Source organism: Vigna angularis, chromosome 10 (assembly GCF_016808095.1).
Source record: "Vigna angularis cultivar LongXiaoDou No.4 chromosome 10, ASM1680809v1, whole genome shotgun sequence".
NCBI lineage: Eukaryota > Viridiplantae > Streptophyta > Magnoliopsida > Fabales > Fabaceae > Vigna > Vigna angularis.
The window spans coordinates 22107025-22132046 of NC_068979.1; the positions used below are offsets into that span (position 1 = coordinate 22107025).

Consider the following 25022-nt stretch of genomic DNA (forward strand, 5'->3'; position numbering starts at 1 on the left):
TAAGAATTACCATTAAACCTTTTAAATATTATTTTTCATAATAAAAACAAAACAAAAAAATCATCACACATAACACTATTATTTTACACTCTCTTAATTATTCAACCCCCAAAAAAAAAATGTTAGAAATTTCATATATTCTACATATAATTAAGTTTAAATCTTATTTTATTGATCAATTTTATTATATGATGTAAGAGGGGCCGTTATGTTGGGAGTCAAGACTTACGAAGAATGGAGCAGTACGCAACTGTGGGCCATCATCTATTATTTCTGCTAATTTTTTGTTCTTAATCTACCACTACTTCAATTCAATTTACTTTCTATCAAATTTAATTCAATTCGATAACAAAATTATTTATTTTATAATACTAAAATTAAATTTTCTTTTTATTCAAACTTTTAATGTCGAATAGGAATTGCTTGTTTCATTCTAAATAGCGGGCTTCGGTTTTTGACCACAAAATTTGCATCTCCTTTATGTATGTATGTATGTATATATATATATATATATATATATATATATATATATATATATATATATATATATATATATATATATATATATATATATATATATATATATATATATATATATATATTTAGGACCGATCGATGAAGGAGGAGTGTTCCCGAGCGAAAGCAGCAGGTGTTTTCCTCGTCTCATTCCCGCAGAAACATTTTTAGGTGTTACTACTGTCGGTAGGCTGGACTGACCGGACATACTTGAGTTAATATCGAGTAGGTTAGACCGACCCGACACTAGAATAATACTATCTAGTAGCTTGCGGGAAACAATTTTTGAATGTCAATGAATGCATAATTAATGAGGTAACGGTCACTGTGGAGCAGTTAAGATTGACATTGATCGTCATTAAGAGGTAAATTTGGATAATATTCCTTGAAACCATATAAATAACAATCGTTTAAGAAGGTAAACTCTCTGATTTCTGATTTTTACTAGACTTGCGGAGATAAATTCTGACTTGAGCGTCGAAGTGTTTCCTGCAGGTCACCCCCACTTTGGCAAGGAGAGAGAGGATTCAAGAGGTAGGACGGAAACGAGAAGGACCGATCGGTGAAGGAGGAGTGTTCCCGAGCGGAAGCAACAGGTGTTTTCCTCGTCCCATTCCCACAGAAACATTTTTAGGTGTTATTACCGTCGGGTAGGCTGGACTGACCGGACATACTTGAGTTAATACCGAGTAGGTTAGACCGACCGGACACTAGAATAATACTATCCAGCCGCTTACGGGAGACAACTTTTGAATGTCAATGAATGCATAACTAATGAGGTAACGGTCACTGTGGAGCAGTTAAGATTGACATTGATCGTCATTAAGAGGTAAATTTGGATAATATTCCTTGAAACCATATAAATAACAATCGTTTAAGAAGGTAAACTCTTTGATTTTTGATTTTTACTAGACTTGCAGAGATAAATTTTGACTTGAGCGTCGGAGCGTTTCCTGCAGATCACCCCCACTTTGGCAAGGAGAGGAGGATTCAGGAGGTAGGACGGAAATGAGAAGGACCGATCGGTGAAGGAGGAGTGTTCCCGAGCAGAAGCAACAGGTGTTTTCCTTGTCCCATTCCCGCAGAAACATATATATATATATATATATATATATATATATATATATATATATATATATATATTTATATATATTATTTAATAAAGAATAGAGAAGAAAATAAATTGTAATGATAATATATATAACCTAAACTGCTAGCATTATTTCTTCTGAAAGCTTCATATTTCACAAACAAAATAAGAAGAGACGTGCGGAAAAGTGGAAATGTGTAACGAGTTTAGGTTTTAGGGTTAATTTCTTCCTTTTCTTCCCTCCATTTTACAAACTCACAGGTTTTTATTCATTAATAAATAATTACATAATATTAAAACTGTCAATTTATTTCTTTTTAACCCACCATACTCATCTTTTTACCTTTTCTTCTTCTTTTATTCTTTTACATTCTCTCTATTTAGTTCATTTCCCAATAAATACTACTTTATTTTCTTTTTTAAGATTATTCAATAATGTAATTTTTTTTCGTGGTTAATAAAATATCAGTTTTCTGTTAATTTTTGTTAATTTAGTAATTTTTGTTAATGTAATTTAAATAGTTAATCACATGTAAACAAAAAAAGTCATGTATTAGTTAACGATTTTTTTTAATTTCATTATTTTTTTAATATTAAAAATTGTTCACATAGAAGTCGTGTTATTTGATAATAGTAATGCTATATATTAACAATAATACCACGTACCAATATTTTATATTCAATTCAGTTTTTATATTTATTATTTTGATTAAATTGAATTTTAATGTTTTAAAAAATAAAATAATTTTGTTCATCTCTAAATTAAAAACAAATTAAATTTTTATATAAATATTATCTTGAGTTTTTATTGAAATTCACATTTTTATTAAATATTTATGGAATAATTTTAAATTAACTATAACTATATTATTAAGATATAAATAATTAGATATTAGGTTAGAGTTAGTTTAAAAATAATGAAAAGTTTTCCTTTTAATTTTAAACTAACGCTAACGTTTTTTTTACATATTACATAAATCTACTATATTATAATAATATAATTAATTTTAATAAAAATATCAATATAATATTTAAAAAAAAAAACTAAATTTGATCTTAAAGAGACAAAATTGATCCATATTAATAAAAAATTAATATAAAAAATGTTATAAATGTGATAAAATTTCTATTGATTATTAGAATTCCAGATAACAAATTTCATCTTTCATTAAAAAATGTTATCAAGTGAATTTTTGTATTAGTTATTAGAGTTCTATGATAACAACTCCATCTTCATTATGACTACTCATTATGATGGTTTATTTATAAAAGAAAAAAGAAAATATATAAAAGATTATAGATAAAAGAAATAATTAAAATAGTATTATTAAAATTAAATTAGTAATAAATATATTTATCTTTTTATTATTTTCACTCATACCACTCTCTAAACCCTAGTTCAAATAAAGTAGAATGGATGGATTAAGTGTGATGGGAGATGAGAAGTCATAAATTTTGTATAAATGTGAGAGTTGATTTGATTCTGATGATTGATTTGAGGTGGTGATGGCTTCATGCTGATCTTCCATTATTTCTATATTGGATTTGTATAAATATATCAGGAAAGGAAGCTGACAGTGACAGGAAAGTAGAAGGGAAAATAAGTAGAGATACTCCAATGAAAACTGAAGCATATTTATAACAATTAAAACAAAAATTATCATATTGGTGACTAGGTTATCAAATGAACAGCTGCTTTGCTTCGTTTTATGAACAGCTCTACCGTTTTAATTAACTGATACTGTGATATAGGCCGAAGGTCGTTGTTGAATAACCTCTAACATGGAAGTGATGTTTGATATAAATTAACTGATACTTCTCCTTCACGTTTAAAGGATTACTCCTAAATATTTATAATTAAACGCATATCAGATCTTCTTATAGACAACACTGGCAAGATGAGGACGATTTTGTCCATTGAAATGGTTCCAATTGTTTAACACGCTACCAAAACATACCTATCTGCACAGCTTCAGTTAAAAGGATTTTCTACTATATCATTCATAACTCATTATAGAGTATTTGCATATGTTGGGAAAATAAAAATCATAGTTTAAGCAAAAGAAACAAGAAAAACTTTTCAACTGAAAATCCAGAAAATGCCATCAGTCTCTTGTTTTCATCGGGCATTGAACTCCTCCAGAAAAACCCAGATATAAACTTGATTTGGATTACCAAATTATCAGTCTGTGTAGACATCATGAATTCAACAAATGCACCTTAGTTTTTCATTATATACCTTCTTATTTTAGAGGAAAAAAACCCTCTATTTTGGAGGAATAAAACCCTCGTGCATATAAAGTAAAGTTGGTACATTGAGATGCTGAAATGAACCTTACAATGCACACAGATGAAAGAATCTAACTTAATATTTTGAATTACTCAATAAAAGCAATTCTAAAGCCAGACTAATTTTAAAGTAGTTTCACTAAAGCAATGATAGGACATTAGTTGACGAATCAAAATTAAAAACACTACTAAAATGTACAACATTAATCTTAGTAGATACAAATTTTCATATTTTTTTAATAACCTTTCAATCAACTCTTTGAATTTTTTTTTACAATGACAATAATGAAGTCACAGTTTAGACCCTCATGCAACTATTTAAATTCTTCATCACCAGGATGACCCTAATCCGTTTATTCCTTGACTTCTTAATGGTCATTAAAACCGACATTAAAATTACACAACATTAAAAGCAGTCAGGAATACAAAAACCCAGGATTTTTACTGAATCACATGAGAAACATCCAAAATGTTGGCAAGTTTATTCAATATAAATTTCATGAACGAACTGGCCCTCCGCTCTGTCAACGATATAAGGAAACGGGAAGCGGAAGATGCAGAACAAATAGTCAAAGTCAGACCTAGAAGGAATGCATGATGGTGAAAAGACAACAGTAAACAAACCGATCCTTTATCAGATAGAGGAAAGACGTTCACAGTCAAAAACCTGTTAGGCCACAAAACTAACTAATGCTTCTTCTCAACACATGACGTAGAACTGAGTAATCTATCTTCAGGCTTGGATATTATACACATGCCCCCCATGAGTTTGCGGGAGAGAAGCATATTCTGAGGTAGATAAAACTTAATTTAATAAGCAAAAGAATGAGAACATAAGCAGGGTCTCCAAGGGATGATCAAGAGTAGATGATAATATGCCTAGTGGTTAAGTTACATCTAGTGATTTCTAAATGCTTAACAAAAGAAGAAACAACAAAATCATCATAAATGATTCAGTCAAGTAGTCAGCCATATTATTCTCTCCCCTACATACTCCCTCCAAAGGCAGAATCCAAATTAAAAACGTACTCCTTTGTACTGAATAACATATGGGTAAAGCATAAACAGTCAATCCCAAGGAAAATCATTTTACCTGAAAACAAGTCCAAAGAAAGATGAAGCAATCTAGTATAATTTTTCTTGGGCCTTTACGTGTGGCTCCTTTGTCCCCCAAAAGAGGCAGCTAAAGCTAGATCCACCAGTATGCCATAAATCAAATGAGGAGCTACTTTACATAAGAACAGTAAAATATGCTGCAGAAATAAAATATATTTGTAGCAAATCACATGGTAATAACCATAAGATCGTACTTCAAAACACCTTACATATAAAAGATGAAATTAGCTATGAACTTTGAGATGTAAACCACTATATTACAAAAGAAGATGACATACACAACAAATATTGTCTGTAATCCTACTTCCTTTTGAGCTACAGATCAGTCTTCCATCTTACAGCTCCTGTCCAACTGCCCAATTGAGTTGTCTGATCTTCAATATGTATTGCCTAATGTAAAACTTGTCAAAGTAAAAGGACTGCAACCATTACAGTTTTCAACAAAAGAGAAACAAAGAAATGAGAAATGAACACTACAGATAGCCAAAAAGAGCTCTTACAACCTGATTGTACATCACATGCCAAAGAACAAGCCTAGAACCTCTTCAGTTAGAAAGAAGCAAACCATATTAAACTTGTAACAAGAATTAAGAAGCCTAGTGGTCTCTCCACCTGGGACTTGATATGGGAAAAAAGCCTGAAGGTGATAACGGAAACACAAGGCCAGGAGAAGGAGGAGGTTGTGGGCCAGGACCTAAAATCCCTGACTGCCCCGTGGACGAGAACGGAAAATTTGGTGTAAGCGGAGACGGGAACTGAATGCCAGGTGACAAAAGTGGATAAGGTGAGCGAGGAGATAGCAAATTCATGTAACCAGTTGGAGAAGGCAGGAGGAATTGAGAGGTTGGAGAAAGTAAAGGGGGAGGAGGACCATTTGCTTGTGGTGAAGGAAGAAGAGTAGGCACGGGAGAGTTAGTAGCATTCATTGGTGGAACAGGACCATTAAATCTCGGGGAAGGGAACATGGGCATGTGAGGATTAGGAAACATAGCAGACGAGGGAGGGGGATGAGGCTGGACATTGCCGGGTATTTGATGTTGAGGGTACGGATGTGGTTGAGGCTGAACCTGGTTACCCCTTGAACTTGGATCCATTATTGAATTCTGAAGGTAACGCATGTAAGCAGATATGGGTGACTCGGTCGTATTAGACCATATATCCCCAGGACTAGGCAACGGTTGTCCAAACTGAGCAGGTCTTGGCATGGCATTATTGTGAGGAACTGGATGAGGGGCGGCAGCAGGCACCGGCATTGGCGGGGGCAAGCGAGGTCGATTGATTGGTGTTAACGGGGGAGGTCTAATTTTCTGCAGTCGCATGCTCTGCGGCTTCGGTGGATTGTGTGGAGGTCTAGGTGGATGATCCTGGGAGGGTGATCCAGTAAGCTGCTGAACAATATCCCGAAATTCATTCTTGCTAATGTTGTAAACCTGAGGCTGAGGCTGTTGTCTAGCAGCGTTGTTAGCAAAATTGGGCTGATGTAAAGGGCTCTTCCTTATATTTTTTCCCATCTTGTTAACACCCAGACTATCATTATGCCTGTTTTTGGAGTTGTCCATTTCCAAATCAAACCTTACTATACTGAGAAATCACCACTTGTTTTCCCCTTGAAGCAAACCAAACAAACGCTCATAAGCTTCCAACGACACCCGCAACTTCAAAATCCAAACCTAAAGAACCCGGTTAATTTCAACAATTCTAATACACTAGTTGAACAAAACCAAGCATGAGCTGTAATCTAAGCATCCTGAACTCCCAATAGACACCCAAGATTCCCAATTCCTTTCATTCCAAATAAAAACCAATCTCACCAGCAGCATCAAAGTTAACCCTAGAGCCGAAGAAAGAGGCAGAAAACATACCCTTTTCGGAGCTTCGGCCGAAATTTGAAGGAGTGGAGGACCGGCTTCAAATTCAGCACGGGATCAGATCGAAACTGGGAGCAGAAAATGAAAGAAAAATGGGTTAATGGAAAGGATAATACCCGGAAAGGGTTTTTGAGTAAAAAAAACGAAGCTTTGAGGGAGTAAGACTAATTCTTGGAGATGAATGTTAAGTGTGAAAGAGAGGAAATGGAAGAAACAGAGAAAACCCTAAGGATGGCGAATAGAAGGAGTTGGGTGAGTGGTCAATGGGGGAATGAATGAATGAATGACAAGGGTATTTTCGGTATATCATATAGATTGCAATTTCGTGTTGATGTGACTTCCTCAATCCACAACACAAGCCTGTACAGACACATACAGATCAACTGCATTTAAATATAATAAAATTATCATAAAAGGTATATATATATATATATATATATATATATATATATATATATATATATATATATATATATATATGTATATATAAAAAATACATGTTAATGAGTTTTTTCTTTTGTCTAAGAATTAAAGGAAGTATACCGGTGTTTGTTGGTAATGAGTTTAGAAGATTAATCTTTGACAAAGGTAATAAAAGTAACTAAAGTCTTTACTGTTATATGAATAAAATATATAAGGATTTGAAGTAATTAGTGATTAGAATAAAGATAAACTTAGATATATATTTACTTTTTCCCTAGTTAAAAGTCAAATATAGAGTATTGAATACTAGATAATATGTTATAACCTTAGGGAAAAAATATAATTAATAATTATAATATAGTTTTTTTTACTTAAGAAATTAGCAATTCAAATTACTTAACATATATATTGGATAATTGATGTCATGTATAATCTCAACATCAATTTGATGAAAATTTAATTTGTGATTTTAACTCTAATATAAATTATTGGATCAATATTTATTATTAAGTCAAAATAATATTTCATTAAGTAATACATGATTCTTAGTACTTAAAAATATAACACTTTAAACATCATTGATTATAATTTTGTATACTTAACTTTTATAAGAAAGTCAGGTTTAATGGATACTTTCTAATAAAGATCTTATATTCACTTATAGGAGATGACAATATTACAAGAGACATTAAGATGAGATTAATATTCGATTTATTTCACTAGAAAAATAGATAATCATAAAATAAAGTCATATGATCTTTCAATTATATGTTTATAATAAGTGTGTATAGATATTAGGTAGTTAAGATGAACTTTTTCAATGATAAATTTCACATATAATAACAACTACCAAGCAAGTATTAGATTGAAATCATAGGAGACATTATATGGTAGAAAATTCAACATAACTCTTTATTAATATTAGAATGGGAAGGACATTCTAATGGAATCAAAATTGTTACGACAAAATATTGATAAGAGCTCATAGATCCAAAACGAAAATAAGAATTTCTCAAAACAAACAAACCACATATACATACGAGAATGCAACTCCTTAAGTTTATTATAAATGATCATATCTTTTTTAGGACCTCTTTTCATGCAAGTACTAAACAATCAATAAAAACATTGGAAGTTGATAGGTAAATTCATTATGTCATATCAAAATTTCATACAAATAGGTTTAGTGGTTTGTGCCGTTGTTTTATATGTTTTTTTATCTTATAATATCATATAAATGTGAAATTTGATTATTTGACATGTGAATTAATATTGAAAATATTTATTATAATTTAAAAATTAAATAAATAAATCAATTATCCTACTATTGTTTTATGGACTATTACTTTTACGAGTAAATATTAAGATAAACCATTTTTAAATTTTATTACATTTATTTTATTTTAATAAGATTTGTTACTATTTATTATAATTTATTCTCATCTATTTATAAATACAACCAATTTACATGAAGAAAATATACAACCAACACAACCACTTATGTAAAAGGAGTACATTGCACATATTGTTTTATTTGTTATGTGGAGCGAGACGCTTTCTATTTAAGACTTGCTCAAACTCAAACTCTTTCTATTCTTTTTCTTTATTTATAATTTTATCCTTTATTATTATTATTTGTTATAAGAAATTTTTGTTTTGATGAATTTTCCTTTATCAATATCTCTTTTATTACTATTAAAGTTGTTATTATTATTAATATGATTATTATCATATTTTGAATTTTTTTTATTGATTATATATTACTATTTTCTTAAAATTATTATTTTATGTATTAATTATGTAAATATGTTTTAAGGTTTTATTTTATTAATTAATATTTTTTGTTGAATAAATAAAAATTATTATTTTTAAGCTTTATTATTTCACTATAATTACTAATTTAGAAATTCAGTTGTAACTATTAATGATATATTTATATTTTTTCAATAGTATAATAAATATATATATATATATATATATATATATTTTTTTTTTCATTTTTATACTATTAAAAAGGAACATAAATTATAAAAATTATGTTAACCTTTTTATTGGTCTAATTTAAATATATATATACATATATATATATATATATATATATATATATATATATATATATATATATATATATATATATATTATAAATTAAATGGTTAGGTTTTAAATAATCAGCTTTCCAAAGTATGAAGAGGTTGTCTATATATGTCATATTTAATATCTTTTTAATAGTCTTCAGATGTTATTTTCAAAATAAAAATTTCTTTGGTATCTTGAAAGGTTTATGGTTGCATTAATTTGTGAAATAATAGCCTCTGCTTTTTCAGGCTTATTATTGCTGTAAATTAATTGTGAAATAAATTTGTTCCGAAATCGACAAGGATTTCAATGAGAAGTTTTTTAGGTAACAATTGTGCGTAGAGATTGCATGAAAACTTATTTGTGTAATTCATTTATGGGTTTTTCCATAGACAAAAATGTCAACAATCCTTCCAGTGTGGAAATATCGCTCTTTCATGGAAAGTAAAATAATTATTTTTGAACCAATTAGTATTGGTATTTTTGAATTTTGTTAAATAATTCTTTTCTGTATTTTCTATTTGATAGTGTGAAAGAATTCATATATGTGGATACTTTTAATTCCAAAGTTCTAGAGCTTGCTCAAAAAATAATATGTTTATGTAATCCATAATCTACTGTTAACTTTAGTATGATTAGAAATTTAGGTCAAAAAGTCATAAATTGAAACTAAAACAGCAATCGCTCAAACTGATTTTCATTTATGGGATTTCTAAACATGCCATATTCTTTAAAGGGAAACTTTCTATTTTGTAGTTTTATCTTTGATCGAAATTTATTAATTAATAATTATATAATAAGTTAATGATATTTTTCAGTAAAATCTCTAAAATGATTTTTGTTAAAAATGATAAAAATAGTTGGGGTGAGAGAGGCTCGAACTCTCGACCTCAGGATCACTCAGAAGCTATGAGACCTACGCGCTAGCCAACTGCGCCACCACCCCAGTTTGGTATGTGTAAGGGATTTCTAAATATAGATAATTGTAGATTAGACCTGTGATTCCAGTTCCGGGAAACTCTGTAACCTGAACAAGACCAACTTTGTGTGTTTAGTCATCTTTTCTTCTGTCTTTGACGACCCTAACTACTCGTTCCTTACTGTTTCCAACACTTGCTCTTCTGCTGAGGATTGGTGTGGATCTTTACCCACCAAGGTAATTAACACAACTTTTTTCTCTTCTGCATTTTCTTCCACCTTTCAGTCACTCTTTAAATATACATTTGTAACCACTTCCCCTTCGAATCTCAAAGCTCAAAGCTTCTATGTTTCAGAGCCACTTTTGCCATACCCGTGATTGCGTGTTTTTAAATCTATTCTATAATCTAATTTGAGGATGACACCCATGTCACTTTAACCCCTCTAGATGACTAAATTTAGAGGGTTCAATTGCAATCTATTTAGCTGCATGACCACATGACTGCAGCTGTGTTGTCACTAATTCAAGTTTCCATTTTTCTTTAGTGGATTATTCCCGGTGCCTCATTATACTGTTACTGGGATAAAGTTCATATAATTTGACTCAGATTTTTTTTTTCTTTATGATCCGGATTCCTGGATAGTTTACTCGTTGATTACTGAAATGTATGGAATGCATTCTTTGATTTTTTTTTTTAAACTGACTTGTAGGAGCTGCATCTCAATTGGCACTACGTCTTAGGAATTGTACTGTCCAAATCTCATTGAGATGTTTTGGTCATTTCTTTAGTTAACTCTCACTGTCCCTCCATATACGAACTTGTAGACCTCCTTTGAAGGTTTAAATTGTGGTGGTTGTCATAGTCGTTATGTTGTAATCCCTGACATGCAGAAATTTGCACTCAAATGCAGCGGATGTGGCTGCAATTAAAGTCATAAACGGTTAATTTGAAACCTTGCCTCCTTTATCACTGGAAAAGGGGGAAATCTAAAACTTGGTCGACGATATTTTTTGCCGTATTTACCTGTCCAAGTGTGCCTTGTTTTTCTTTTTTGTTCTTGTTCGGAAGGGAATACAAAATGGTACCCACTTGCACATTTGTGATGAAGCATTTTGATGAATTTATATTCAAATGCCTGTGTTTATTTGTTTTTTCTTTTGTATATTTTATGTCGAATGAAAGCCTCTATGGATAAGATGAGTGGTTGATGAGATATGAAGATCTCATGTCAGCTGAGTCTATGACCAATGTTGTCCTTGAGCTGTTATTTCTGGCTGAATTAGGTCTATTCCATTCTCATCTAATACAAGCTTTTGAAAGTATTTCAATTTTTCCAACGTTAACGAATGTTTGGTTAAGAAGAAATTTTGTGGAAAGAGAGGAAATGAGGGAAGAGTGACAAGCAGCAAATTTGGAGCTGTTTGGTAGCGTGGAAAGGGCAATGAAATACTAACAAGCAGCGGATCCTGCAGCTTTGAAGTTCCATGATTTGCATGCAATCTTTGGTGTTATTCTCTTTCGACAAAACTGGCACTGCCGGAGTTGCTACTGGAGCTCAGCGGCACTGCTGGTGGTCGCCATCTTTGTGGAGCCACTCCTCAATGTTTTTGGTTGACGGCATAATCCATTATGGTGACACCTAATCAATTATACGTTCTAATAAAGTTGGTTATGAAGTAGTAAACCAATATACTCCTATCATAATGTTAGCAACTTGTTGGATCTTGGTTAAGTTTGATTTGTTGCATTTTCTTTTTTATTTTACCTGTCATTAAGTTTCAAGTCTTTAAATCATGCATTTCTTTCGATTCTGATTTTTCACTCTTTGCAAATTAAATGGCACTAAGAACCATTAGGTCTATCCTTTCTACAACTTTAATTGGTAATTTCACTAATCTACAAAGTCAATGGACTCAGGATGCATATTTGTTGAGAGCCTAAATGATTCTATGTTATGAAATTGCAGTCCCAGATTGTGATATTAATCTTCCATCAGATACACATACGATCAGAGGAGAGGTAGTCAAAGGCAAAAGCACCCTTAAGGCACTGGAGGGGTTTTAAAACCTTGAAGCAAGGCGTGTTAGAAAGTACATGCCATACTAAAGAAAGGAATATTAACATTGGAAAAAGAAAACAGGAAAATATCTTACTGCTTTAGGATTTTTGCATTGGGTTCCATAAAAAGTAATTACCAAGCATGAATTCGTTGTAAAAGTAGTTCATTTACAAAAGGTGTTTGCTGCTAAAAGACCAACAGACTAACAGTTAGAAAGTCAGGCGCCTAGTTCTAAGTTCTTTTAATATTCTGATTATTTGCACCTTTTAGCATCACAATTAGCTAGTTAGATGGCCAGGTTTCAGAGGTATATTAGTGTTATCAATATGCTTCCAAAGTCACGTCTTGCATGAACTAGAAAGGCTTTGACTCTTTTGGTGCTGTGTGCCTTTTCATGGTTTTAACTACCTTTAGGAAACTTACGTAAAAACAGGGATGAAAGATAGTTTTTGCACTTTGTTTTCTAATTTTATGGTTGTTTACTTAGTTTTGTTTTTGTTTTGTTCCATGTTCCCAATAAACAAATTTGTTATTGACATTTCTTTGGCATTTATAACTTGAGCATTTATTTAAAATTTCACCATATCCATTTTTCTTGAGGTTATTGATGGTGTTCTGGCAGAAAAGTGGCTTTTCAGTGAAGTACAGAAACAGACTAAAAGGCTTGCTCCCTCTAACAAAAGTATCACATGCATGCATCACGAAGAATGATTTTCTACATTCCTTTCTAAACTGAAATGAATAATGCAGATGCTAGTCCTAATCTGAAAATGGAAAACGATCAAAGAGCTGGTGGTACACAAGATAGTTCAATAATGAAATCTGTTGATCAAAGAATACGCTCTAAGGGGCGTAATGACATAATGACTCGCCGTCTGAAGAATCGAGAGAGGCAACGAAGGTACAGGGCACGAAAGCGGCTAGAAGCTGAAACAAAGAAGTCATTTGTTGTGGAAGAGACACCAGCTGTGAAAGTTGAACAACCACCAAATGGGAACTACAACAACAACTGCATGACCCGCATATATTGTAAACGAGATTGGAAGAAGGATGCTAGACGTGCCCATGTGTTAAAACATGAACAAATGAATAGATCTATTGATCCTCCAACCATAACTAGCATGCCTGAGATGTCTTGCTTAGCCATTGGAAATAAGTCAGAAACAGTGCCAGAGAAGGAAATTCAGTCTGAATCTTCTAGTATTGTTAGTACTGAAACTCCTAGAGTGGCGCTGAGTCGAAGAAATTGGAAAGCAGAAGCTAGAAGAAAGAAAAACTAGTTGGCTCTTCATTTCACGTTTTAAAAAGAGTATTTATCCTGTGGACTTTCTGTTCTATGATAAACATTATATAATGTAGAGAATGCTGGATAACCACTGTTTCGTTACTTGGCAGGTTTTGAAATGATCAGGATCAACGAAAATCTGCTTCATTTTCTACGTTATTCATTCATACCTTTCATCACAGACGTAGAAAGGGCATCAAAGAAGATACCTGCCTGACTCTGCTCATTGCTTGATGTTTGGCACAGAGATAATCAGAAGATCATCTCCACAGTGAAACGGATTTTTTATGACATGTTGAGTATGCAGGTAGAGTTTTCAACTTTAGTGCAATGTATGTTTGAGAAACAAACTATCAATCTATTTATGAATTTGTAATATATAAATCTTGATTTACGAAATAAGATGCTCTTAGAAGTCAATCTCATACTTTTTGTCTCTTACAATTCTCACTCACTCATCTTTACAGTTAATGCGTTGTTACCTTTCCATCCTTTTTTTCATAACCATAGAAAAGAAAAGAAACCAATGAATTGTCAAAGGAACTGGTTAAGTATCGTACCATTTTTGCAATTTATGTTATTATCACAATGACATGAAAACTCTAATATTACAATTTCGGTATTGTTGTCATTACACCCTATGAATAGAAATCGATGTTGAACAGAGAATAAAATATAATTGCCTTATCTAAACATATTCTTTCAAATAAAATTAACAAGGTTCATGTCAACGATTCCCGCTCATTTTAAATGACACTGCCAGCTCCTTGATCATAAGACATCAACAAATTTATAGATCATAAAGCAAGAGAAGTATTATCCTTTAATAACTTTTCAATTGCATTCCTCTAGCCTTATTAAATTTATGAAATTTTAAAATATGGAAAATAAATTTACTGTTGCGACTCGAGTTGTAATATTGTTATACCTACTATAATATTTGAAAAAGGTATAAAGTATATAAAAAAAATATGATGTAAGATATTTATTTTTGGTAACTTCTTTTCATCCCATGTAAGATATGATGTTAACCCTTAGATCATGGCGGTTGTCGATATCATGATACAAACATTAGTTCTAGCATTCCAACATACACAACATAGAGATTGATTATTGTAGTGTTAGACTCAATAACAATCGGGTCATGGTTCAAAATCATATCTTTTAGTTTTGGGTTCCTAATATGCTAAAGCTAAGGGATGTGTGGTGTTAGGTTTAACGAAAATTGGAAGATTGGGAGAAAATCAGAAGCTAGGAAAACGATGAGAATAAAAAGATCCAAAAAAACAAGAAAAATGCATAATGTTTTTAGTTGATCGAGTCTATTATCTCGTTTGGCTATAACAAATATAAAATGTGATGAATTAATAAATTGAACCACGAATTACAAAGAATCCAAAGGAGAAAATGAAAATTAAAAAACTACAAGGGATGTGAGTCATGTATGGTGTAAAAGAAAAGGCTCATAACTTGTACAATGGTTTTGGAAAAGCATCCTTTAATAATGTACAGCCACTCTGGCCCCTTTGTCCAATCTTTACATTATCCCACACAAAGAAAGTATAGAAAAGGCAGAAAAGTGGCAAATGTAACGCAGCAAAGGAAAGGAAACATAGAACAATGATGTGAACAATGTCAGCGGAACCTCACTCTCCGCTCTTGTTTTTCAGTCAGATCTTCAAGACTCCAGTTTCTTCTCATTCCACTGCTCCTCATGAGCTTTGGTTCTGAGGCTCCAGGATAAGGAACATCTCCTGTACTATAATTGCGGCGATGATCACCCTTAAGCTTGCCCACAGCACCAACTTTTGGCAGCTCACGTTTTAGTGCTGATGGTAACTTGTTGTTTGACCAGCTTCTATCAACTTGATTCCATGTTTCCTTGATTTCCTTGTGTTCCTTGTATTCCTTGTATTCCTTGTGTTCCTTGTATTCCTTTTCTGGAAATAACTCCTCAAATGAGTCTGTTCTTGGAAGAAGCGGGCTGCAGGTAAGGCAGTTGAGACTCATTGTGTTGGTAATTTCTTGTATCTCAAGCAAGCAAAACCAGCTTTTGCTTGTGTTGGTAGGAATATTGGTGCAATGAAGTGGGAAGAAGGTGAGTTTATTATACACATTAGGGCAGAGGGAATGAAGAGGGAGGAAGGCATGGTGAAGGGCTGCATGATTGGATTTGACAATGGAATTGATTAGTACAAGCTGTTGCCCTATTTTGGCATGGATTCCGACCCAAAACAAAAACAGCTTAGCCATTTTCTTTCTAATTCTGGAGTTTGTTGTTGCATGAGCTATTGACCAACGAATGACTTATTCATGCCGAAAGCTTTTTACTGCAAGGGATTTATTCTGTCATTTATGACATGCCAAATGTATTTTTTTTATCTTTCATCATATGATTTTCCGCCTAATTTTTTATTTTTAGCAAATAACAAGTTTGGAATTGGCGTGTGTTGTGTTATTGTTACCCCTAAAATGGACTGTTTTTGTACTAGCCTAGCTCCCTCTATTTTAACTCAGTGTTTGTATATGACAACTTTTTAATATAAGAATGATAAAAAAATTAAGATAATGTTCTAGATATTTGACTTAAGTAAAAAAAAAGAAGAAGTTATTATGATACCGATTATTTAAAACATTGTAAACAAATTTATATTGAAAACAAATTTATTAAAATTGGATTTTCCGATTGTCCTCTCTCGTTTCACAGACTTATGACCCTTGCCGATTTTTATTTTGTATTCACTATTACGCCCATGATGACAATTGACCATGAGAATAAAACTAGTCAAATTATTATAGATAGATGGTTCAACCTGCTATGACTATTTTTTCTTTCCATTTTTTTTTCCTTTGCTGTCACTCATGAATTACGATTTATCTAAGTAGTAAGTCTTTTCTTTCTTTCTTTTTTCTTTTTATAAAAAAATTAAAATGTTTAATAAAAGCGACCCAATTAGATGGGCCACTGTCTTCGGCCTGTAGTGTTGCACTACGAGGTTCGGACAATTTATTTCTAAACTTCTATATTTTCAATATGTATCCTTATAGATTTTAGTATTTTGGATGATACAATTTAAAATATACAATTTGAAATATATTTTTTAATATATCCTTCAAAATACAAAAATTGTATTTTTGATTGTACTACAAAAAGTTTTGGAAATGCATGTTGAAATTATGGAGCTACAAGTGGAAATTATGGAAGTGCACGAACAAATGACAAAAAAAATTGGTTCTCATTGTTCTTACAGTTAATAAATGGTCAAAACTATTTCTACCCGAGACAATTTTATCATACACTGAAACACAATAGTATTATATATAGGGGTGGGCAAAGTATACTCCTCTATACTATAAAAAATTGTAGTTAACTACAAAACAATTTGACTAAACTGAACTGAACTAAAAAATACTTCAGGCGAACTGAATTAACTAGTATTAAGTTCACTTATAGTACAGTACAATTCAGTAAACTAATTTTTAGTTTACTTATAAACCAATGCAGTAAACTAGTTCCACTTTCTTCCAAAACTAAAAAATACTGTTGCACTTTATAAATGTTTGTCCCACAGGACTGGGAAGCTTCTCACAGCTTTTGAAAAAACAAAGAACTTGTAAGAACTAAATTGAAAAGGTAGAGTTATTGAATACACAATTCAAAAGTAAAATGGATAACTCTGAGATTTAAACATGTACGTCAAGGTTTTACTTTAGTTGTGTCATATGATACAATTTTATTTGTTGTCAGATCACTCTTGTTTCCAACTAAAAGTTTGTAAACATTATCAATGGCATAACAATCAATTTCACTGAGCCCCTGCTTCACATTATTGAAGTTATCTTCATCTGTCACGTCATAAACAATCCGTGAAAGGAACCAGTTAGAGAAGAGTGCAACAAAAGGCAATATCCTTGAATTTAGACAAATCCCAGGGATACAATTTATGAAAAAAATTCAGACAAATTAAGCTCTGAGTATTATAAAATATATGCATATGATATATCCTTGAATTAGTGACTAATCCTTGAAATAAACCAGACCCTACAAGAACTGGAAAACGAATAACCAAAAGTGATACCTTTTAAACGGGAAAAGAAACTGTTCGTCTGCTAGAACCTGCTTCATTTTCCTCATTCACATGCTTTTCCTCTGTACTCATTTTTTTTCCTAGGTTAGGGAAAAAAGGACCAAGTTCGTCTTTAGTATTACAAAATTACAGGGTGAAGAGTGAGCTTGTTCCTTACCAAAACAATTGTTGGATAAAAATAGACCACTAGTGCATTTAGAGGTCATTAAAAAAAAATTAATACATGAATGAACTTTTTCCAAGCAACACCTAAACTACACACACAAAAACAAACATCTAACCCAATGTAAATGATGAGTCAACGAGAAGAAGATATTAAAAATGGAAGCAAGAATGGAAAGCTTGAAGGCTTGTCGAGCAGGGGAAGGAACACCCATCTTGAATTTGAAAAAGGGAGGACGTTCCTCCCACGAGAAGAAAAAAATCAGTAAACATAAAGATTATGAATTTGTTAATAACAAGAGAGAGACCTGGAGGAGCCATTGACGCTGGAGTGAAAAGAGAGTCGATGAGAAAACCCTAGAGGGCTAATCGAGGGAGATGGGAGGAGGGATGGGCGACGGCGGGATAGGAGGCGGTAGAAAGGAAGAGGGCAGCGGACCTTGGCAAAATCTGTAAGCCGTAGTGATAGAAAAAAAGATTCTGATGGAGAAAGGATAAAAAAAAATCATGTGTTAACTTGTTAACTAGTTAACTGCCTTAAGTTTCAGTTAACTGCCTTAAGTTTCAGTTCTTTTAACCTGAACTATAAAATAATTGAATTAGTTTTTAGTAAAAACAGTTCAATTTTTTTAAGTATAAAATAATACAGTTAACTGTAGTTTAAGTTCAGTTTGATGAACTATGCCCACCCCTAATTATATATTCAAGGGATTAGGGCAATAATGTTTATTGCACTAGCATAGTCTAGTAAACAATATAATGAAAGGTCTTAATGGAATTTATGTGTATTGTAAAACAGATTGGAAATACAACTAAACATTAATCCATGCTCACGTGAAATGATCAGAATCCCCTTGAAGCAGTACAGAGGAATGGAAATGGTCAAACTGGAATGATAGTAGCAAAGAGAAAAAAAACCCCAAAAGAAAGAAGAATTAGGAAGAAAAATCATACCCACATTATCCTTTTTTCACTGTTGAAAATCCTTTAAAAACACGTTCTCTTTGCTATGCCTCATATTTTTTTTCTCTCATTTAATTTCAGGATCATCCTCCACGTGTCCATTGCCCATAAATAACTTTTCCTTACCCATAACCTTTTTACTTATTACAATACCCTTCCCTTTCAAATCAACCTTGTCCTCAAGGTTGAACTGAGGATAATGTTGCTCAATGAATAACAAGTCTTCCCATGTAGCTTCATTAGGTCTCGCTAATTCCCATTGAATCAATAATTGTCGGACTTCCATACCATTCGTGATAATGATTCTTGCATCCAGAACTTGTTGAGGCTGAATAATGGGGCCAAATTCAGTGGTGGTAAGTGATAATGGTAAATATTGTTTCTATTGATTGCCCTGAAACTTCTTGGGTAAAGAAATATGAAAAACGGGATGCATACGAGTTGTTTCCGATAATTCCAACTTTTATGCCACCTGATCAATACGCCTCACAACCTTAAAAGGACCAAAAAAGCGCATGCCCAACTTCTGATTCTTTCTAAGGGCAACCGAATGTTACCTATAAGGTTGTAGTTTCAGTAAAGCCAAATTACCCACATCCAATTGAACTTCTCTCCTCTTCTTATCAGTAACTTCATATAATTTTAAGATTTTAGTAAGTTAGGTTTGAGTTGCTGCAACAAAAACTCTGTTGATCAACATTTTCTCTAAGGATGCAGGATCCTTAGAATTCACCTGGTAAGGATTGACAGAGGGAGCTTTTCTACCAAACACATCCTTGAAAGGACTCATTGTTATACTATGATGAAATGAAGAATATACCAATATTGTGCTCAGGCTAACATTGGGTACCTAGGATTGTCATACACAAAGCATCTTACATACATCTCAAGAATCTATTTAAGGACTTCAGTCTAGCCCATCACTTTGAGAGTGATAAGAAGAACTCATAACTAAGGTGGTTCCCTATGCTTTGAACAATTGCTGCCAAAAAGAACTAATAAAAACCTTGTCCCTATCAGACACAATAGAATTAGGAAATCCATGTATCTTTGCAACATTGTTGATGAATGCATATGCCATTGTTTTACTGTTACTCAGCTTTCAGGGTAATAAAGTGGTCAAATTTTGAAAGTTCGTCTACCACTACCATAATTATATCATAGCCATAAGAAGAAGGTAAATTAGTAATGAAATCCATGACAATATCCTCACAAATTTGTTGAGGAATGGGTAACGGTTGTAGTATACCAGCAGGCGAACCCTGATTAATCTTAGCCTGTTGACAAATACTACAATTTCTGTTGTAGCTTTTAATATCCTCTTTCATTTTAGGCCAATCAAACTGAGTGCATATTCTAGCAACAATTTTAGTTCCTACATGACCCCTGTCCTAGTGCCATGAAATTCTTGAATTATTTGTTGTCGAAAGGAAGAACCTTCTAGAATCATAAACTTCCCCTTCCGGAATACCAAACCATCTTTAATTTCATACTTAGGATCAAGTTTAGCTCCTTAAGCATGCTAATTAAGTAGCTCATGAAATGTGTTATTCTGCTTCGTTTCTTCTACCACTTTGATCAGCTAATTGCTTGTAGGTTCTGACCAAGCCATAAACAAGCTCCTAGACAAGGCATCAGCAGGAACATTTTCTCTTCTAATTTTATACTGAATAGTGAAGTCATAACCAAGGAATTTAGGCAACCAATGTTGTTGTTTAAGAGTCTGCAAGGTATGTTCTAGTAATTCTTTAACACTCTTCTAGTTAGTTCTTATAATGAATTTGTGGCCTAGTAAATAATGTTGAAATTTAGCTAGTGCTTTAGTAATGACATAGAATTCCCTTGCATAAGTAGTCTATTTTTGCATTTTAGGAGATCATTTCTTTGAGAAATAGGTCATTGGATGTTGTGCTTGATTCAAAATTTCCCCAATACCTGAACCTAAAGCATTTGTCTCTAGAATAAATGGTTCCTTGAAATTAGGAATAGCCAGAACTGGTGTAGAAGTTATGGCTTGTTTGAGCTGTAGAAAAGGTTTAGAAGCTAATTCAGACCATTGAAATGAATTTTTCTTTAACAAATCAGTGAGTGGGCCAACCATAGAAGCATTATGCCTTATGAATCTTCTATAGTAACAAGTGAGGCCTAGAAAACTTCTAAGTTGTTTGATGAAAGTAGGTTATGGCCAACTATTAATAGCTTCTAATTTCGAAGTCTCCATAGCAACTCCTACGCCAAATAACACATGGCCCAAATAATAAATTGTTTAACTCCAAAAGAGCATTTAGAGACCCTAGCATAGAGCTTTTGTTGTTGTAGAGTCTTCAATACAAACTCCAAATGGCGTAAATAATCTTGCCATGTAGGACTATATACCAATATATCATCACAAAACACCAACACAAATTTCCTCAAAACTCCTTTAAAGACCTTATTCATAAGACTCTGAAATGTTGTTGGGGCTTTAATGAGCCCAAATGGCATAACCAACCATTCATAATGTCTATGATGTGTTCGAAAGGAATTTTGTACCTATCTTTAGGTTTCAACAAAATTTGGTGATAACCAAATCGCAAATCCAACTTAGAAAAAAACTGAGCTCCAAATAACTCATCAATTAATTCATCAACTATTGGAATTGGAAAAGTATCATTCACCATAACAACATTTAATGCTCTATGATTAGTACATACTCTCCATGATCCATCCTTTATCTTAACCAAGATTATTGGTGAAGAGAAATGACTCTTACTAGGTTGTATGATGCCTTCTTCCAACATACCTTGTACTAATCTTTCAATCTCATCCTTCTGATTGTACAAATATCTATATGGCTTAACTTTGACTAGCTTAAATCCTTCTATCAGGGGAATAGCATGATCATGAGACCTCAGTGGTGGCAGTGAAGAAGGTGTCTCAAACACAGATTGATACGTGTGCCATGGAAGAGCCAATTCAGGTTATACATCAGCTGATAACTCAACTAATGGAAACTGGAAACTAGGAGATTCCATAAGTTGCCCGCTGAAAGCTTCAACAATAGAATGAGTAGAAACCATTCTTTTGATGTGATGTAATTAAGCATGAGTAGGATAGTGATCATTCTCACCCTGTAGCGTTATAAATCTATCATTATACAAGAATTTCAGCTACAACGAGTCATAATCTGCAATGTGAGAACCTAGAGTTTTTAACCAATTAGCTCCTACTATTAGATCATCACTTGATATAGGTAATAAAATGATAGTTAATTGAAATTTGTGTCCCTAAGATTGAATGTTAAGTTCTCTAATCATTCCTTCCATAGTCATATAATTACCATTGTTAACCATAACCTTAAATAAGGGTGTTGGTTCAACTGGTAATTTCAAAAAATTGGTCACTTTTGGTTGTAGAAAATTATCTGAACTCCCATCATCAACCAATACCTTCACTGGCAAAGTATTAATATGACCAACAAACCGGATAGTTCCCACACCTAGACCACCTTTCAGAGCCTTCAAAGACAAACGAGGAGAACTTTCAATTCCACTTTTAGGGTTACTATTATTATCTCCATTATGAGCATCAATAATGGTTTCAGATTCAACTTCATCATCATCGAATTGTAACATCAACATTTTTCTGTTAGGGCACCTATGGTTAATTGTAAACTTATTATCACAAAAGTAGCACATGCCTTTTTCTCATCTTAATTTCATTTCAACTGGAGAAATTTTCTTAATAGCCCTATGTTTGAGAGGAGGAGTATTAGGAGCAGGTTATAAAGGAGGAAAATGAGACTTATTGGTATGTTTCGCAGCATTAGCAGACATATAAGTGGAATGAGCAAGAATTGGAGTATATTTATGCACATAATTGTCATGACGAGATGAAACTTTTGGTGCAAATTTCTCTTCATATAATTTTGCAAATAACACCACTCAAATGAAGGTTGTAGGATTTTAAGCCACAACATCTCTACGAATATCAGGATTCAATCCACTCACTAAACAATTTAAAACAACTTCATTAGAAAGGCCTTTAGATCTGTTAGCTAGACTCGTGAATTTTAAGTAATAATCTGAAATTGAACCAGTTTGTTGGAGTTTAAACAATTCATCCAAAGGACAATCGAAAGGAGATGGACCAAATTGAGATTCTAAGGCACGAGTAACATCTGACTAGGAATCTACTAATTTAATGTGTTGAAGCATTTGAAACCAAGGAATAATGTCCTTCTCCAAATGAATTGCAACAATCTCTACTTTATCCACATCAGGTGTATGATAATAATCGAAGAACTCCTCAACTTTAAAAATCCATTCCAACATCAGGTGTATTGGAAATCTCAACTAAATGTTTTGAACCGAAGAAGTAACCAAAGTTACTGAAGTAAGAGAAGAGCCCGGAGTTCCAGTATCAGAGTTTGTACCACCAACGACGCAACCTTGATTCCTTAGTAACAACTTCATTGTTTTATGTATTTTCTCAAAGCGTTCATGATTTATTGTTGATACTTGTGTTGTTCTTCCATCCAAGTTGTCAGAGTATTAATCTGACTTTGCATCGTTTGCAATCGCGTACACTTATTGGTTTCAGCCATTGATGACTATGAAAGCACCAATGAAACATAATTGTATTATATACTCAATGAAACAGGGCAATTATGTTTATTACACTAGCAGAGTCTAGTAAACAATACAATAAGAGGTTTGTATGGAATTTATGTGTACTGTAAAACAAGATAGAAATACAACTAAACATTAATCATGCCCACGTGAAATGATCAGAATCCACCTGAAGCAATACAAAGGAATGGAAATGGTCAGACTAGAATGATAGTAGTAGAGAGAAAAAAAAACCAAAAGAAAGAAGAATCAGGAAGAAGAATCATACCCACATCATTCTTTTTCTCATTACTGAAAATCTTTTAAAAATACATTCTCTTTGCGGTGCCTCATACTTTTTCTCTCTTCTTTAATTTCTAGATCAACCTCCATGTGCATACTTTTCTCTCTCCTTTTCTTGAAGATTCTCGCATGAAACAGGTGCATGCATTTACTCTTAAACTCGTATATCATAGTTGAATATGAAAATCTGATAAATAAACAATCGGATATCGAAATCCGATCGGATATGAAAGTACATATCGGATTTTGATATGCGAAAGAGGCGCTCAGGATGTGGAGATCCAAAGAAGTGAAAATCGGATTTGGAATGCAAAACATAAATTAAATATAAAAATTCGAAAATCACAATATCAAATTTCGATATTCGATGTTTGATTTTCAGATTTTTTGATTCATTCCACTAAATGTTTCTTTTGTTTAATTATATGATATGTTTATTGTATTATTTTAAATTTTTTAGTTAGATAATTTTTAAATGTTTAATTTAGTTTTGTTAAGTTGAATAGATTATTTGTAAATGTTGAATTATTTATATTAGTTATTTATTTTATAATTTGATTTTAAATGTTAAATTTTTTTTATTAGTTTTATTGTATTAGTTTTTGTTTTTTTATTTTTATATAAAATTTGTATGAATTTATTTAATTTAATAAAAAAATAAATTTATTTAAAATTAATATAAAAATTTATGAAAAATTCAAAATTAATATGAAGACGTGTATGCCTCGTATATGGAAATGCGAAAAGGAGAACATCACATCTCGAAATCCAATTTATTTTTATTGGATGTTTTTTCTCCAAACAGCCGCCTCTGAGGGCTCTTATTGGTTTCATGAGATGTGTGTGTGATTTATTTGATCCAATTCAGCATTTATAATTGGGTGTGTTATTAATATATGTGTATCCACATGATTAGACTTTTCATCTCAAGTCATGGAAAGATTGGGAGATATCAATTAAGGTTGTGTTTGGTATAGACATAAGTTAGCTGAAACCTCTCTCATTGTTGGTTCTTAACATAAAATCAAGTTTTTGCGCAATGGAAATATGTGAAGAGAAATTTGTAACATATTTCTGGCGGTGTTATGACAGACTAAAGGTATCCTTATCTGCATAAATTTTTCATTGGGATTTATTCTATTTTAATATCTTTCTCATATCTGAATACTGTTGTAAATGCAATGGTGAAGGAAGAATATGAGTTAAGAAAAATATCAAAGTTAAAATTCCTCCTGAATACTGTTGTAAATGTCTGGACGTTCATATTGTGAAACT

The 25022-nt window shown here is 32.4% G+C and overlaps 3 protein-coding genes and 1 non-coding gene across 13 annotated transcripts; 1 reads left to right on the top strand and 3 right to left on the bottom strand.

Moving 5' to 3' along the window:
- Positions 1-4353: 4353 nt before the first annotated feature.
- Positions 4354-7276, bottom strand: LOC108338650 (protein HAIKU1). 7 transcript variants are annotated; one of them, XR_008245668.1, is made up of 4 exons: positions 6874-7276; positions 5290-6666; positions 4989-5148; positions 4354-4684 (listed from the first exon to the last, which is right to left on the bottom strand). XR_008245668.1 is itself a non-coding variant. In XM_017575664.2 (2 exons), exon 2 carries the CDS (start codon positions 6568-6570, stop codon positions 5608-5610), a length of 963 nt encoding a protein of 320 aa, XP_017431153.1. In that variant the 5' UTR covers positions 6571-6666; positions 6874-7270; the 3' UTR covers positions 5145-5607. The 7 variants fall into 7 exon arrangements, 2 of the variants coding, with proteins under 2 accessions (XP_017431153.1, XP_017431152.1); XR_008245669.1 differs by having other exon boundaries at positions 4354-5148; positions 5290-5401; positions 5515-7270; XR_008245667.1 differs by having other exon boundaries at positions 4989-5084; positions 5290-7270.
- A 2963-nt stretch (positions 7277-10239) lies between these two features.
- TRNAM-CAU (transfer RNA methionine (anticodon CAU)) lies at positions 10240-10324 on the bottom strand. Its single transcript is given in 2 exon segments — positions 10240-10275; positions 10287-10324. It is a non-coding gene; the product is annotated as a tRNA-Met (tRNA).
- A 51-nt stretch (positions 10325-10375) lies between these two features.
- LOC108336323 (uncharacterized) lies at positions 10376-14062 on the top strand. Of its 4 annotated transcripts, none has more exons than XM_052869806.1 (4): positions 10387-10534; positions 12265-12485; positions 13108-13666; positions 13753-14062. In XM_052869806.1, the coding sequence occupies exon 3, from the start codon at positions 13128-13130 to the stop codon at positions 13635-13637; it is 510 nt and encodes a 169-aa protein (XP_052725766.1). In that variant the 5' UTR covers positions 10387-10534; positions 12265-12485; positions 13108-13127; the 3' UTR covers positions 13638-13666; positions 13753-14062. The 4 variants fall into 4 exon arrangements, with proteins under 4 accessions (XP_017428227.1, XP_052725766.1, XP_017428228.1 ...); XM_017572739.2 differs by having other exon boundaries at positions 12265-12388; XM_017572738.2 differs by lacking the exon at positions 12265-12485 and having other exon boundaries at positions 10376-10534.
- Positions 14063-15097: 1035 nt separating this feature from the next.
- LOC108336729 (uncharacterized) lies at positions 15098-15652 on the bottom strand. Its single transcript, XM_017573195.2, has one exon. It carries the CDS (start codon positions 15650-15652, stop codon positions 15278-15280), a length of 375 nt encoding a protein of 124 aa, XP_017428684.1. The 3' UTR covers positions 15098-15277.
- Between the last annotated feature and the right edge of the window lie 9370 nt (positions 15653-25022).